The sequence below is a fragment of the Lycium ferocissimum genome, chromosome 9, assembly GCF_029784015.1.
Source record: "Lycium ferocissimum isolate CSIRO_LF1 chromosome 9, AGI_CSIRO_Lferr_CH_V1, whole genome shotgun sequence".
Classification (NCBI taxonomy): Eukaryota; Viridiplantae; Streptophyta; class Magnoliopsida; order Solanales; family Solanaceae; genus Lycium; species Lycium ferocissimum.
In genome coordinates this window covers 18,134,958-18,150,035 of record NC_081350.1, presented here as the reverse complement: position 1 = coordinate 18,150,035, position 15,078 = coordinate 18,134,958, and the positions used below count along the sequence as shown (strand labels likewise).

The following is a 15,078-nucleotide window of genomic DNA, read 5'->3' as shown; positions in this document are numbered from 1 at the left end:
AAGAAAAATAAAACTTGAATAGGAAAATAAAAAAATTCTCGAAATTGGAAAATCCACATGTCTTATTATGCCTGACAGGCTGACATACTTTTAGAGCACAACTAAACACTCATTTAGGCGACGAAAGAACTGAAAGTAGCAACAATACTGCCTACAAAAGGAAAAAACAATAGAAATACTGATTACACAGCTTAAGGAAAACGAAGTTGAAATTTTGCTTTTTTCATTTAATTTTCCCAGTTTGAGAGCATATTCAGAAATGACGCTCTTTATAAAATTAAAAACACTACCAAAAAAAAAAAAAAAACAAACAAACAAGTCAAGCATAATTCATACTATTTCACTATTGAATGGGAACGATTTTCACCATTAACTGAGAAAGAATGTCACCGAAGTCAAAGAAAAGTGTCTCTCACTGCTAAATTTTAGTGCTTCTATCAGGCATAGTGGTAGAAGTTAGACTTGACTTGGAAAGCTTTGCAACTGAATTCCCATTTTTGAGACTAGGCGAAAACATAAAAAAAAAAAAAAAAACAATGCTCAAATATGCCAAAACCAGCCCCAAATCCTAGCAACACCCAAAACAAGATCATACCCCTTTCTAATCCAAAAGTTTTGAATTTTGCAACTGAATTTTCATATTTGAGGAACCTTTTAGGTGGGAAAGAATCAAAGATAATGCTCAAAACAAATTCTAACAAAATCAGATTCAAATACCCGTAACACACAAACGAAACCAACTATTTTCGATTCACTATCCGAGAGCACTTTTGATGTGATTCTTCGAGTTAACAAAGAACCAATCGACCAGAATCTTGATCTTGAAGCGATTTGATGGGCAGAATTCAAAAAAAACGACATAACTCTAAGGCATGGGGTCTTGGAATTAGGTGATTCCAAGACGAGGTGAAAGATGACAATCTGAACTATGGGAATAACTATTTGCTCGTTGAAAACAAGTAAATATTGAGGGTGAAACGATGGAAAGAAATTCAGAATTTTGGTTGTGGAAAAAATGAATTTTTAATCAGGAAAAGTGTTCTTGAATTATCAAGAACCAAGAAAGTTCCTAAGTCGCCCCTTGAAATCAATAAACGTGATAAAGAAACACCACACGTAATTGAAAACAAGATAAAGACTATCACCACCTTGTTTGGAATAAAAAACAAGGATAAAGAAGACCAAATAGAGAAAATAACTCTATTGCACACTATGGTTAAAGCCAAAAACGTGAATAGTGTTTAACAAAACATAAGAATCCTTTATATATGCCTAGAATCTCTTCTTTGATGACTACAAATCTCTATTCTACTCTAGAAAGGAAATAGCTAAAAATAAGGAAAGTAAAATTCCTATTCTACAAGGAAAAGAAAAAAGAAAACTAGAATCCTACTAGAACTAGGATAAAGATCCTATTAATGATAGAAAATTAAATCCTACTGTAATATAAATCGAGAAACAAGAAACAAGAAACCTATTTAGAAAGGGATGCAAGAAACAAGAATTCCCATTCTTGAAAGAAATTGATCTTCAAACTTGAGCTTCTTGGACTTTCTTGCTCTTGAATTTCAATCTGTTCTTCTTGGTTTTCTTGGATTTCTTGGTCTACTTGCTCTTTCATCATTCTCCCCTTGTTGAGAAAGACTCGTCTTCGAGTCTAAAGGCTCCATAAACGACGAAAGATTAGCAACAAAAAAAAAAAAAATTGGGTATAACCCATACTCACCAGGCTCTAAGTTGCATTTTTTTTAACTTGTCATAGGGCTTCATCATGATGTAAGAAAGCTTTTCATGTGGCCGAACGAAATCCCACTTTCTCGATAGTAACTTTATACCATGATTTCTCAAACATATCATCTTCAATTGATCTTCAATATTTAAGCCATGATCAGAAAACTTGAACACTCCCATGTCTTTGTGGTGTTTGCATGCAATATCTGAGTTAGTGCCATGAAAACCTTCACATAAATCAAATTCATGTACCTTTGGATCAAGGTTGGAGATCAATTCATGTATTCTTAAGAACTCCTCTATGATTTTGCTGCTCTCATAGTTGACATGATTATAACCATTTACCTCAATGAAATTGAGAGATATTAAATTTACACTTTCTTGCAAAGATTCAACCTTTTGAGGAATAATTCTTGCTTGAACTAGATCATTAATTAAACTCTCATTCATAGACTCTTTTTTCAGCAGCTCATTCTTTTTCTCTTCAAAATCATCATAAACTATTGGTCCTATGCAATACATTGCTTTGGATGGTGTGGAGTAAGAAACAAAATCTGGATTCTTTTCGAAATCACTTAAAGATGGAAAGTCAATCTCACAAATAATTGGATGCTCCAATGGACCCTCCTCAAACTTTGGAGGTAAATCCTCAACTTGTGGATCTAATGCATTCTCCTCCTCCTTTTGTTGTTCCATATTTATGGGACCAATGATTTGTAATTTGGTCACAAAAGAATCATCAACATGCTTGGAGTTTTTAGCAACATCTTCTGGACTCAAGGGGATCAAATTGAGTTTTCGCCCATCCTTTGTAAAAGAATATATATATATATTTTAAATATATATATATATATATATATATATATATATATATATATATATATATTTAAAATTCATTATATTAATTGTAGAATTGGCAACAAGATTAAAACATTTACCGATAGTACAACGATATAGCAACAACTAAATAAAGTAGTTGTCGTTTATTGATATTTAGCAACAAAGTCATTGTTGTTGCTAAATAATTATTGCTAATTTTATACTTTCTTTTAGTGATGTGTGTATTCCTTCTTGTATAGGAACTTTTTGGTGCTCCCCAAGTAGTTAGATGCATAAGTAACGTGTGTACCCTTTGCATTTTCGTCATCTTACTAGATGACACTAGTTCAAATCATCTGTAATTAAGGGTTAGTTGTAACGTTTACAAGCCTCTCAAATCATTTTGTAACTTTAAATCCCACCCCAAAAGCATTTCATTTTTCAAATTTAAAGAAATGTTATTGTTTATTTATGAGCTGTTGGACTTGTAGTATCAAACGTTCAATTGAAGCATCAAAATTCATCAGGGGAGCTAATTAGATGTTGGGACACTTCTACTTGCATTATCTTAATTTCAATTGCCGGACACTTCTACTTGCATTATCTTAATTTCAATTGCTCTTAAAATTTTCTTTATTTTTGTCTCATTGCCAATTTGCCACTCATACAAGTGGTCCTATTTTACGCAAGTTGTGTGAACTACTTTTGCATGGCCATGAGTTATTCTTATGATTTCGGCCAAGTGGATATTATATTGCACTCATCCATAATCATACGTGGCAATAAGGGATTGGTTGTATGAGAGCAAATCAACATTGAGTTAGAATTTTCGAACTTACGAAGTATCTAAAATATATCTAGTCATCTTTAACGGTGCAGACTTTGCCAAATGAACAAGAATGAAAAGGATACAAATTGTCATCCACCAATAAAAAAGCAGATATAGATATCCAAGGATAAGGATATTGGGCCTTTCGAGTCATTTATATACAGTTGGTGCAAGGCCCATTAAACTCAAGCCTCAAATCAACTCTTCTATTTGTTCAGCAGGTGCATTCAGGAGTGCTCATTCTACTTCTACAATGGCTGCTGCTACAATGGCTCTTTCTTCCTCTACATTTGCCGGAAAGGCAGTAAAACTCTCACCATTTTCCTCTGAAATCACCGGAAATGGAAAAGTCACCATGAGAAAGACTGCCACCAAGGCCAAGCCTGTCTCTTCTGGCAGTCCATGGTATGGTCCTGATCGAGTAAAGTATTTGGGCCCATTCTCTGGTGAATCACCAAGCTACTTGACCGGTGAGTTTCCTGGTGACTACGGGTGGGACACTGCTGGACTTTCAGCCGATCCAGAAACTTTTGCCAAGAATCGTGAGTTGGAGGTGATCCATTGTAGATGGGCCATGCTTGGAGCACTTGGTTGTGTCTTCCCCGAGCTCTTGGCCCGTAACGGTGTAAAGTTCGGTGAGGCTGTTTGGTTCAAAGCAGGATCCCAAATTTTTAGCGAGGGTGGACTTGATTATTTGGGCAACCCAAGTTTGGTCCACGCACAAAGCATCTTGGCCATTTGGGCTTGCCAAGTTGTGCTTATGGGAGCAGTTGAGGGTTACCGTGTTGCCGGTGGGCCTCTAGGTGAGGTTGTTGACCCACTTTACCCTGGTGGAAGCTTCGATCCATTAGGCCTTGCTGATGATCCAGAGGCTTTTGCTGAACTCAAAGTGAAGGAGATCAAGAATGGTAGACTTGCTATGTTCTCCATGTTTGGATTCTTCGTTCAGGCTATTGTCACTGGAAAAGGTCCATTGGAAAATCTTGCAGACCACCTTGCTGACCCAGTTAACAACAATGCATGGGCTTTTGCCACAAACTTTGTTCCCGGAAAGTGAAGTTCTTAATTAAAATAGAGTCTCTTCTTGTATTTGATTGTTTGATAGCCCTGTAAAGCAAGCTGTTGTAAGCTATTGTAAATTACTGGAGATTATCTATGAATTTTTATTTGATCTCTAATATTGTGTAGCTCCATATATTTTGATATTTACATTTTGCAACAGTACGGTATGAGGTTGAACTGTCAGGTTTGATGTATTTGCATAAAGTTTTATTTTGTGGCTTCTGCTAGGTGGAAATAATATCATTAGTCTCTGCCAATATTGTAGATGCTCTCATATCATATAGTATCACGTTAAAAGGGAAAAAGAAGAGAAAATCCCTTATTAAAATAGTTGATTAAGAATATAGGATTGTGCTTTAGTGTAAAGCCCCGAAAGCTTTTACGATTAAAATTCGGTACTAACAAATAAACTTAATCACGTAATAAAGAAACCTGGAGGAGTATAAGGACCGATACGATCTGAACATAATGTTTAAATACATGTCAATATGTACAAGATATAAATCAGGAGTGATTTAATATGGTGAAACGAAAATGAAAAGAATTGGGAGAACATGAACAAAGCTAAATTGCTTCATCCAATTTCCTACAGTGGCACTTCCACAAGGAGATTTGTTCAGATTTTATATATTTATCGGAAAAGGCTCATAAATACCCCTAACCTATTCAAAAGACATAAATACCCTCTTTCCACCTTTTGGTCTAAAAATATCCTTCCATCCATTTTAGGTCTAAAAATACCTTAAGTTTGTTTTTGGCCAAATATACCCCTCAAACTAACAAGTTAAAATTAACTCTTTTAAAAAGCCAAATGGCATTTTGTAATTGGTCAATAATAAAATTTCGTAATTTAAAAAAAAATTCCAGATTTTTTTAAAAATTCCGTAATTGGTCAAAAAAAAATTCCAGATTTTTTTAAAAATTCCGTAATTGGTCAAAAAAAAATTCCAGATTTTAAAAAAAAATTCCAGATTTTTTTAAAAATTCCGTAATTGGTCAATAATAAAATTCCGTGATTTAAAAAAAAATCCAGATTTTAAAAAAAAATTCCAGATTTTTTTTAAATTACGGAATTTTATTATTGACCAATTACAAAATGCCATTTGGGTTTTTAAAAGAGTTAATTTTAACTTGTTAGTTTGAGGGGTATATATGAGCCAAAAACAAACCTTAAGGGTATTTTTAGACCAAAAGGTGGAAGGAGGGTATTTATGAGCCTTTTTGAATAGGTTAGGGGTATTTATGAGCCTTTTCCGTATATTTATTTATCTAATAGCTGAAATATTGGCCGCATATATAAGAATTGCATTAGCTAATTTTAGCATTAAATGGTAAAATAGTGGACCTTTGAGGAAATACAGGTAGAAAAGGGTATTCATTATTTAGCATTAATTGGGCCCATTTATGTGGATATGTAACTGTATTAGTTAGTATTTATAAAGGGTGAGATCAAGGAGGGTTTTAAGTGACGGTTATATGAGGGATATTTGGGGACTTGAAACAGTGGCAAAATAAAATTGGACTTTTTAGTCATCTTCTTGAAGAGCAACGCAACGTCTGTTTGCTGCTTCAATTTGTTCATTCACGGAACATACATGAGACATTTACAGGGAAAATCAGAGAGTTTCAGAGGCCACGCGACCCCAATTTCCTAGCCATCTTAAGATTTTCATTGGATCATTCAAGAAGATTCTAAATTTGGATTTTTGGGATTTTGCTTCAAGAGATCGATGCTTGTGAACATGGGAAGTGCTTGATTACGCTCTGGGCTAAGGTAAGTTAAGATATACCTTTCTTATAGGAAATTCCATTAGAACTCACGGTGCTCTAGGTATTTGATGAAATTCCTAATTTATGTTTTCTTGTGCTTGAGTACTCAATTCACTCCATTCCTATTCAGTATGACTTTATATGAAAATTTAATAGTATTACATGCTTACGTGTATCACCACGTAAGCATTTAGTTTCAGCATTCATTTCATGCATTAATGTGATCACATTCAGTTGGGAGAAGTGGCCAACCTCCTCTTGCGTGAATGCCATGAAGGCATGGTTAGATACCACACGCTCGCAGGTGCTAATTGTTTATTGCGGAGATAGGCCGACACTCCCCTGTGCGTATTGCCAGATCCTCTTGTACATAGGGCCATTATGTGAAAAACTCTTTTACTCAGAAAAGTTATTTTTATTTTAAAATAACTCAGTTTTCCAGCTTCAGTTATCAGCTTACGACCTCAAGTATCAGCTTATGTTAGTTTTCAGGCTTTATATGGTTTACACGCTTTATTGTGAAACATGTTTTTCCTTATTTATTACGCTCTTATCCCAAAAAGTCTAGATCCACCCTTTTTAGGAGGTAGCTTATGAAATTTACTGGGTACCCTTGGAGATACTTAGCCCGTTTGGGCCTGCCACGTCGTGTGGCAGGTGACGAATCAGTGGCTAGAGGCAGACGTTCTAGATTCAGTTAGCAGGCTTCGCTGATCCATTCTAGCTGTAGCAAATCCTTCCCAGTCTTCTATTTACTTTTAGGCATTTACATTGTTCCCGGGGGATGCCCCGAAGCTTTATGTATTCAGACTTTAGTTAGAGGCTCGTGACTTGACAATGGGTTAGCTTTATAGACACTTTGAAGTTATGCTTCTTATTTAGTTTGCTTGACATGTTTAATCAAGATGTTGTTGGTTTTATTTCTATTACTGAAATCAATACAGACCTCAGTTTGCTAGTCCAGGGTTCACTCAACGGGTAGTAAGGGTTGGGTGTCAATCACGTCCCACCCTAGTTTGGGGGCGTGACACTAGTATTGGAGTTTTCAAGTTTACTACAAGAAAGTATAGAAATTGCAATAGCTCTTTTGCCAACAAAAATAATATAGTTGGCAAAAGTAAATATTGGGCAATAATTTAGTTTTATTGTTGGCATATATGATGAATCTTTTAAAAATTAACTTTTTTTTGTCGCCAAAAATTTAATTTTGTTGTCATATAATATTGACTATTGTTGCAAAAAGTACTTTTGGCAACTAAAAAAAATGTTGTTGCATGTCGTTGCAATAACAGCCGTTGGGAAAAGTTTATGCAACAGCAAAAAAAAATGTCGTTGTCAAAAGTACTTTTTGCAACAATAATCTATCTATGACAACAATAAAAAAAATTGTTGCCAAATGTCTTCTTTCTTGTAGTGGTTGCATAAAATGGGAAAAGTTTTTCAACTGTTAACCAGTAATAACAATGACACTCTTAACCACTAATGACATAATTATAAATTTAATCAAATAATAGAATAATTGTAGTCTTTTTCTAGCTTAATAGTTTAGATGATCGTTATTTACTACAAATATATAAGAGTTTATTGAAGGCCAAAGTGGCCTCTATTTTTTTGATATACAATTCAACTAGCTCCACCAAAAGACATACGCAATCCCAATAGCTTCCAAAATTAGCAAACTGATAGAATAAAAAGAATCATATTTATGTAGCCAATAAATTGTTCCCAATTGGATGTTTTTGAGCTGGGGTGGTACCTAAACCCACCCAAACAAATTTAGGTTCTGATTAAATTGACCAGTTAAAAGAGGTGGCATCCTTCCTGGATCCCAGTCATTTTCTATGTGGAGTATTTATCAGAACTAATTATTATTAAATATTCTTTAAAGAAAAGGTGACATGTTGTCATGGAAAATGAGATGTTGCTTAATTACATAGTTCAAGCCACATTATCTTTCTGTGGACTTGGGGTCCCGGGTGGTTAGGAGTTGGGATCAGAAAACAAAGTTTTACTTGTGAATGCGAAGTTTTAAAAAAGGATTAAGTAATTCTAAGTTATGACACCCACTCAAAAAAAAAAAAAAAAAGTTATGATACCCACTGACTGATTTTATGTGATATGATTCGGTGCATGAGAGCCAATTATTTGATTCGGTGTATGAGAGCCCATATTTAGATATAAAATCTTTAAAACTAAATTTACATATTTAAAAACTACAGGAAAAGAATTATATGTCATCGTAGCAATTCAAATATTTAAAAGACATAGAAAATCACGATCAGAGTAAAGCTCAGTTGACTTTGAAAATAGTAATTGTATCACATAAAGTGAAAGACAGAGTAATATGTTACTCATTTCTCTTAGATTATCATTTAATGTCTATCAAAATATTTACATATTATCACCTGACGAAACATTTACTTATACAAATAATTTGTACACCATCGGCGCATATTAATTAAACTCCTTAAAAATCTAAGGGCCTGTTTGGCCAGGATAATTTTCACTTTTTCAGAATTGTATTCCGGAATCATGTTTGGATATCGAATGTTGCAATTTTCTAGAATTCAACTTTGGAAAACACCAAATATTTGTTTTTACATTTTTCTCCCCAAATCAATCATAAAAATTCAACAGTTTTTTCTTCATGTCCAAACGCAAATTTAATTTTCAAATACCATTTTTTAACTCTTTTCCAAATACTACTTTCTTTTGTCAAACTTCATACTTATTTTTTATGTCCAAATGTCCACTAAAAAACTTTAAACACCAAAGTTCTCGAGTCTTCAACTAACCTTGACGAGGCGATAAAGTTTACACCACAATGAGAAACGTGCTAATGAAGAAGCAAATGTCAAATGCTTTGATATCTGATGTGACCAGATTGTGCTTGCGACTTTAACTTGCAACTGACAAATCCAGCTAAGCGCCTATGACCAAAAATAAAACTAAAAAAAAAAAAAAAAAAAAAAGGAGGTGAAGTATAATCCTTTGAACAAGATTCCTACAAGCTTGGATTAATTGTGCTTGAGGTAATTAGAGGAAATCAAACGAATCACAACAGGCAAACGATTCAAAATCAGTTTCAAGAATGACCTACTCATAACACATATCCCAAGTGGTCAGTATAACACTCATTTATGTACAAATCAGTTACGAAGTAAGACGAATATCTCCGGTCGTCAATCTATTTCCATCAGTCGGCCGGTGGAAGCAAAACACAAACACAAAAGAAGAGGGGGAATATGCAATTTACCAAATCCTATTGCTCCAAGTCCTGTTTGTTATCAGTATCAGCACTTTCAGAACCAGTCCCTTGCCATGTCCAGACAATGTCCTTCAAGGCAGGTCTGATTTCCTCTTCACAAAACTTGTTATACTCCAAGGTGTCACCGGAGGACTTGGAGAGCTCGACAACGGTGACTTCCGGAGCCACCTTAAACACCTCGGCGGTGACCAACAACTGCCCTTTCCGGCCTTCCTCAGGGCATTGCATCTTCAACTTGAATGGTTTTACCCTATAAACCTTATACCTCATAGCTTTAGCCATTTTCTCCATTTTTCGGATGACATCCCGGGCAGTGCTCCTTGAAGTGAACATGGATGCCGCCTTCCCTTTGATCTCAAACAAGCTAGACAAATCAAAACCGGAGGACATCGACGAAATCAACTCGAATGCATTGAAAAATGCAGGGGATGAAGGGGATTTCCTAATCATTCCTCTTTGCATGCTGCTCATTCCCTCCTCTTCATGATCATCATTTTCTTGTTCTTTTTCCAACTTTTGTAAATCTTGGATCGAAAACGCCCTTGGTATTGCAAAATTCTTCCTAAACCACGGAACCCTCATGATACCTTGAATGGTTATCCTCCTTTCTGGATCAGCCATTAAAAGTTTAGATATCAAACGCCTTGAATCCATTGAAAACCACGGAGGGAACTCGAAATAAGCCTTGAAAATCTTCTTGTACATGTTACTCAAATTCTCATCTTGGAATGGGAGATAACCAGCTAGAAGCACATACAAAATAACCCCACATGACCAAATATCAGCTTTTGCGCCATCATAACCTTTCCTCCTTAAAACCTCAGGAGCAACATATGCTGGTGTCCCACACTGTGTATGAAGCAAACCATCATTATTTCTACTCAACTTCTCATCAGGCAAAACCGATAACCCGAAATCAGATATCTTCAAGTCCTCATTCTCATCAAGGAGGAGGTTTTCAGGCTTCAAATCGCGGTGATAAACCCCTCGGCTGTGGCAGAAATCAACAGCACTTATCAATTGTTGAAAATACTTTCTTGCTGTATCTTCCTTAAATTTGCCTTTGGCCACTAATTTTGCGAAGAGCTCGCCTCCTTTAACATACTCCATTATGAAGAATATTTTGGACTTTGTAGCCATCACTTCTTTGAGCTCAACGATATTTGGATGACGAACGCGGCCCGTCACTGAGATTTCTCGTGTTATTTGCTCCATCATTCCTTCTTTCTGAACTTGATCTTTTTTTATCACTTTGATGGCTACACTTTCACCTGTTTCTAGTTCTTTCCCATAGTACACTTTTGCAAATGTCCCTTTGCCTAATAGCTTCCCTATTTCATACTTTTCAAACAACAATTGCCTCTCCTCCATGTTTACTTTTATATATTTCAAGAAACACTGATTTTTTTGGGGAATTTCAATAAGATTCTAGGGATCAAGAAAATGAGCACATTTAAAAAGGATTATTAAAAAAGAATGAAAGATTTATAATACCTTTTGAAGTTCTTTCCAAGTGGAATGTTGAGAGAGAGTATTACTAGCAAACAAAGAATGAACAAGGGAAGGAAGATTTAAGAAGCTGCTGAGATAGAACACAGGATGTAACAAGATATTTTTTGAAAATAAAAACCAGATCTGTTGACCTTTTAATATCACATAAAAAAAATCTTTGAATAATTCAATAAGAAGTAGAAATTGGAATATGGGAAAAGACAGCTTGCTGTCTTTAACGAGTAAGTATAATTCATTAATGAATCTTTTCCAAAATATTCCAAGTTATACTTGGCCAACTTTTTCTGTCCTAATTTGAGTGCCTCAAAGTGGCTTCAAGTTGAATTTTCAAAGTCACAAGTAGTTTGATGTCTACCTTCACCAAAATAACGACAATAATGATAATAAAGTAAATTATATCTAAAATTAGTGATAGCAATTATTATTATTATTATTATTATTATTATTATTATTATTATTATTATTATTATTATTATTCTAGTTTTGGAGTTACATCAGTTTTAACAAGGAAATAATGGGAGGTGCTTTAGTTGAGGGCCACGAATTCATGAGATTAAATAAGATTTTTTTTATTTTTTTTATAACCATTTGAGTATTCAGTACTTAGTGAACTGATTAATTTAGATTATTGAACTGATTAATTTAGATTCGCGTTGCATAATGTCTGTTTAAATCGAAACTAATTTAGATTCGCGTTGCGTAATGTCCGTTTAAATGGAAACCGCTCCTTATTAGGAGTTTTTATATTCTCAAGACTCAAATTCAAAATCTCTAATTATGGGTGAAGGCACATTACCAAATCCTTTGTGGTGATTGTTAAAGGAGTTTAATATGCATGAGAATGTAATTGTTGCTTACCAAGTTAGCAGAATGTAAGATTTATTATGCAGAGCTTAGAAAAGTCGCATTTTTTAAGAATTTTTTTCTTCACATTATTTGGCCCGGATTTGGTGGACGAATCTCATCGTTTCTTCCATTGCCAACTGTTTTCTATTGTTTATTTTCCTTTTGTTTGATCCAGCAATGATTTGAGTAATGCATATCTGTCCAATATGATGCGTTGGAGAAAATATTATAATATAATTTTATTCATTTATTCAAAATTCGATATTTGCATAAGACTTTTCTCAGTTTTTGTTTCTTCAGAATGGAATGAAAGAGAAGGGAAATACATTTTGGAGGCAAGTGTATACATTTTATATTTTTAAGTATAAATATACATAAAATATACACATAATATACACAAATGTACATATAACATACAAATTATATACATAGTCAGTGTATAGATTTTATATATTTTGGGGAGCGTCCGTAATTAATTTTGGTCACGGGCTAAAAATGAAAAAAGCCCAAAAGAAGGGGGGTGGGGAGGGGAGCTCTTTTTGTGCGGAATTCCCTTCAAAAGCACTAGTCTTTAATTTTTGCCCATCAAATTGGTGGTCTTTAATTTTTAGCATTCGCCTAATACCCCAAGGTTCTGGGTTCGAATCCCAGCTCAGTAAAAAAAAAAAAAAAAGTTTGGATTCGCAAGAACTCTGCCTGCAGGTATAGTTTTGCATTCAAAATTCTACCTGAGGCCTAACTTTGCTATAAAATTTGCCTTTGACCTTCTTTTTTTTGACCTGGATTGAACCCAAACCTCACAGTATTAGCGTAAGGGAAAAATTAAAGACCACCAATTTGAGGAGCAAAAATTAAAGACCAGTGTCTTTGAAGGGTAATAGGGCAAATGACCCCTTTTTAAATCCTTCGAGCAAATGGAATTAACTAAAGTTTGTTGTAGTAGTCCATAGTCCTGTTTGAACAATTTCTGATTTCAAGATTTACTGTGGAGAAGGGGATAAAAATGTCCTGGTTAGATTTTTTTATAAATGAAAGCTAAACATGATTATTTAACAACTGAGAAATCTATTTTAAAAAAAAAAATTGAAATAAAAAAGAGACTCAATGCAGGAAGTAATAAGGAATGTTTGAAAAGTAGATACTAGATTTAATTGAATTTGAGTGATTGATTGTTTGTTGATTGGATGATATCCATCACAGTATAAAATGCGCGCTTCATACACGCCCAATTCTCTGTCCGATTGTGTCAAAAGTCTTATCCTTGAACATTAATTCTTTTGATTGCATATTGGGCTATAGGCTGCGGGCTAATAAGCTGAACCATCCAGCTGGCCAAAATGCTGTAATGTAAGATTCCCAACCATTTTAAACTGAGTATATATTTGATATTTCATAGAAAGATTCCCAACCCTTTTGAATTTTGATCACCATAATGTAAAATTATTATTTCACCCTATGACAAAATGCTGTCGACTTTTTTGAATGGAAACCTTCTCCCCTCATTTGTTCTTGTTTCTTAATATTATATTATTAAAAAAAAACTCACAAAACTCAGTTTATTCTTATAGGATCTCAAATCTATCAAAAGACAAGTGTTATCTCCTGTTTTGGGTTCACTTCTCTTTAGCTACATATAATTTCAAATATATGCCTGAGTTTCACGAGTAATAAAAAAATACAATAAAATAAGAAGGGGGGGGCGGGACTATTCAGAAACTACAGGATTCACCCAAATTACATACCATACATCGCATAACAACCGGGGTTTCTCTATAAAAGGAAGAGACGGATCATTATACATAGATAATGGGGTTTCTCTTTCTCACATTCTTTTTCCTTTTCTATAGATCATTCCTGGAAAAAGATTTCATAAGATGACAAAAAGGAAATTGTAAAACAAGCAGTCCAGAAAACAGAGAAACCAAATTACCTGAAGAACCAATGCCCAATTATAAAGTGCATCATAATCTTCTGGATTTCGCTAGTGCACTAGCATACTAGCACAAACATCAGAACTCAGATAGGCATTCACGAAATATCAAAGCTTAATATGGGAAAGATTTATATGCAGTTCAGAATACAGATCCACAAGAGTTGTGCACAACAATCACCAGACCAAAAAGAGAAGAAAAAAACAAACTCACCAAGAAATCCCACATTGACAGAAATAAGATGTTAAGGTCCCTAATTCTGGACTGACTTGCTGGACAATTAACTGGAAAGTCAGATCCAACACGCAGGTCTAAGCCCTTGTTCTTGTTCCTTGACTTGCCTATGATTGTTAAGTTTTGCAATTCATTCAGGGAATTGCAGACCTGAGAACTTGTTTGAGATTTGTTTTTTCCACTACTCCACCATCTCTCCACCTGTAAAAAGGGGAGAAGTTAAAAAGAAGGTAAAAAAGAGTAAGACCAAATATTTAAAACAAAAAGTTTTTTTTTTTTTTTTAAAAAAAAAACTAATCCACTAGGCGGTGCCTAGGGCTAATTTTTATTAATCAATAAAAGCAAACTTCAAAGAGAAGAGTATAAAGCGAAGGTGGGCAGGCCTTACCTTACTAATCCTAACCTAATGTGGCAATTAACCTCTATTAATTAACAAGCATGAAGAAAATAAGAGTTACAGAAAACTAGGTATTCTATGATCATCACAAAGTTTATAATACACTCTATGATGATATTGCAAATGAGGATGCTTAAGTGATGCAAAAAAAAAATAAAAAAAAATACAAGAATAAAGTTGAGTTACCAACCTCAAACTTTATTTTATATATGTATGACCTAAAAAAGATATCTTGCCCGTCTAATATAACTTGAAGTATTTTCTTCTTGTCTTCTTCTTCAAATCTGTCCAACAACACTTGATAGTTCATCACTTCTTCTTAGATTTATTAGATTTTGTTAAAGTTGTTGACACTATCATATGACTCTGCTTTGCCAGTCGCATCGGTAGGTGCCTTGGAACAAATTCTTCGTTCACCTTACCATCCCAACTATGCTGCCTTCCATGTGTCTTCTTTTTGAGTTTGTTGCTTTCACTTCTTTGTTGCCTAGGTGAGAGATCCCCAACCTTAGCCACCTTATCAAAGCATATGTCCTTCATATCATCCTCATCATCCCCATCGAACATGTCATAGCCCAAGTCAATATCATAAGTCAGGTTGATTAGCTCCTCGAAACTACAACTCCTAGCTGGCTCTTTGCCAACACTCCCATATCCTTGGTGGTAATGGACAAGCTCT

General features: G+C 34.5%; 2 protein-coding genes and 1 long non-coding RNA gene across 3 annotated transcripts; 1 reads left to right on the top strand and 2 right to left on the bottom strand.

The window, feature by feature from the left end:
* The first annotated feature begins 3,558 nt into the window (after window positions 1–3,558).
* LOC132029772 (chlorophyll a-b binding protein 3C, chloroplastic) lies at window positions 3,559–4,557 on the top strand. Its single transcript, XM_059419123.1, has one exon. The coding sequence runs from the start codon at window positions 3,633–3,635 to the stop codon at window positions 4,434–4,436; it is 804 nt and encodes a 267-aa protein (XP_059275106.1). The 5' UTR covers window positions 3,559–3,632; the 3' UTR covers window positions 4,437–4,557.
* Window positions 4,558–9,188: 4,631 nt separating this feature from the next.
* Window positions 9,189–11,282, bottom strand: LOC132029771 (CBL-interacting serine/threonine-protein kinase 5-like). Its single transcript, XM_059419122.1, has one exon. The coding sequence runs from the start codon at window positions 10,848–10,850 to the stop codon at window positions 9,474–9,476; it is 1,377 nt and encodes a 458-aa protein (XP_059275105.1). The 5' UTR covers window positions 10,851–11,282; the 3' UTR covers window positions 9,189–9,473.
* Window positions 11,283–13,588: 2,306 nt separating this feature from the next.
* On the bottom strand, window positions 13,589–14,389 carry LOC132069266 (uncharacterized). Its single transcript, XR_009417719.1, has 2 exons — window positions 13,768–14,389; window positions 13,589–13,691 (listed from the first exon to the last, which is right to left on the bottom strand). It is a non-coding gene; the product is annotated as an uncharacterized LOC132069266 (long non-coding RNA).
* Between the last annotated feature and the right edge of the window lie 689 nt (window positions 14,390–15,078).

What these genes read in the sequence shown, in the direction of transcription:
- LOC132029772 (XM_059419123.1), top strand. Translation starts at nt 3,633, where the DNA reads ATGGCTGCTGCTACAATGGCTCTTTCTTCCTCTACATTTGCCGGAAAG.
- LOC132029771 (XM_059419122.1), bottom strand. Translation starts at nt 10,850, where the DNA reads ATGGAGGAGAGGCAATTGTTGTTTGAAAAGTATGAAATAGGGAAGCTA.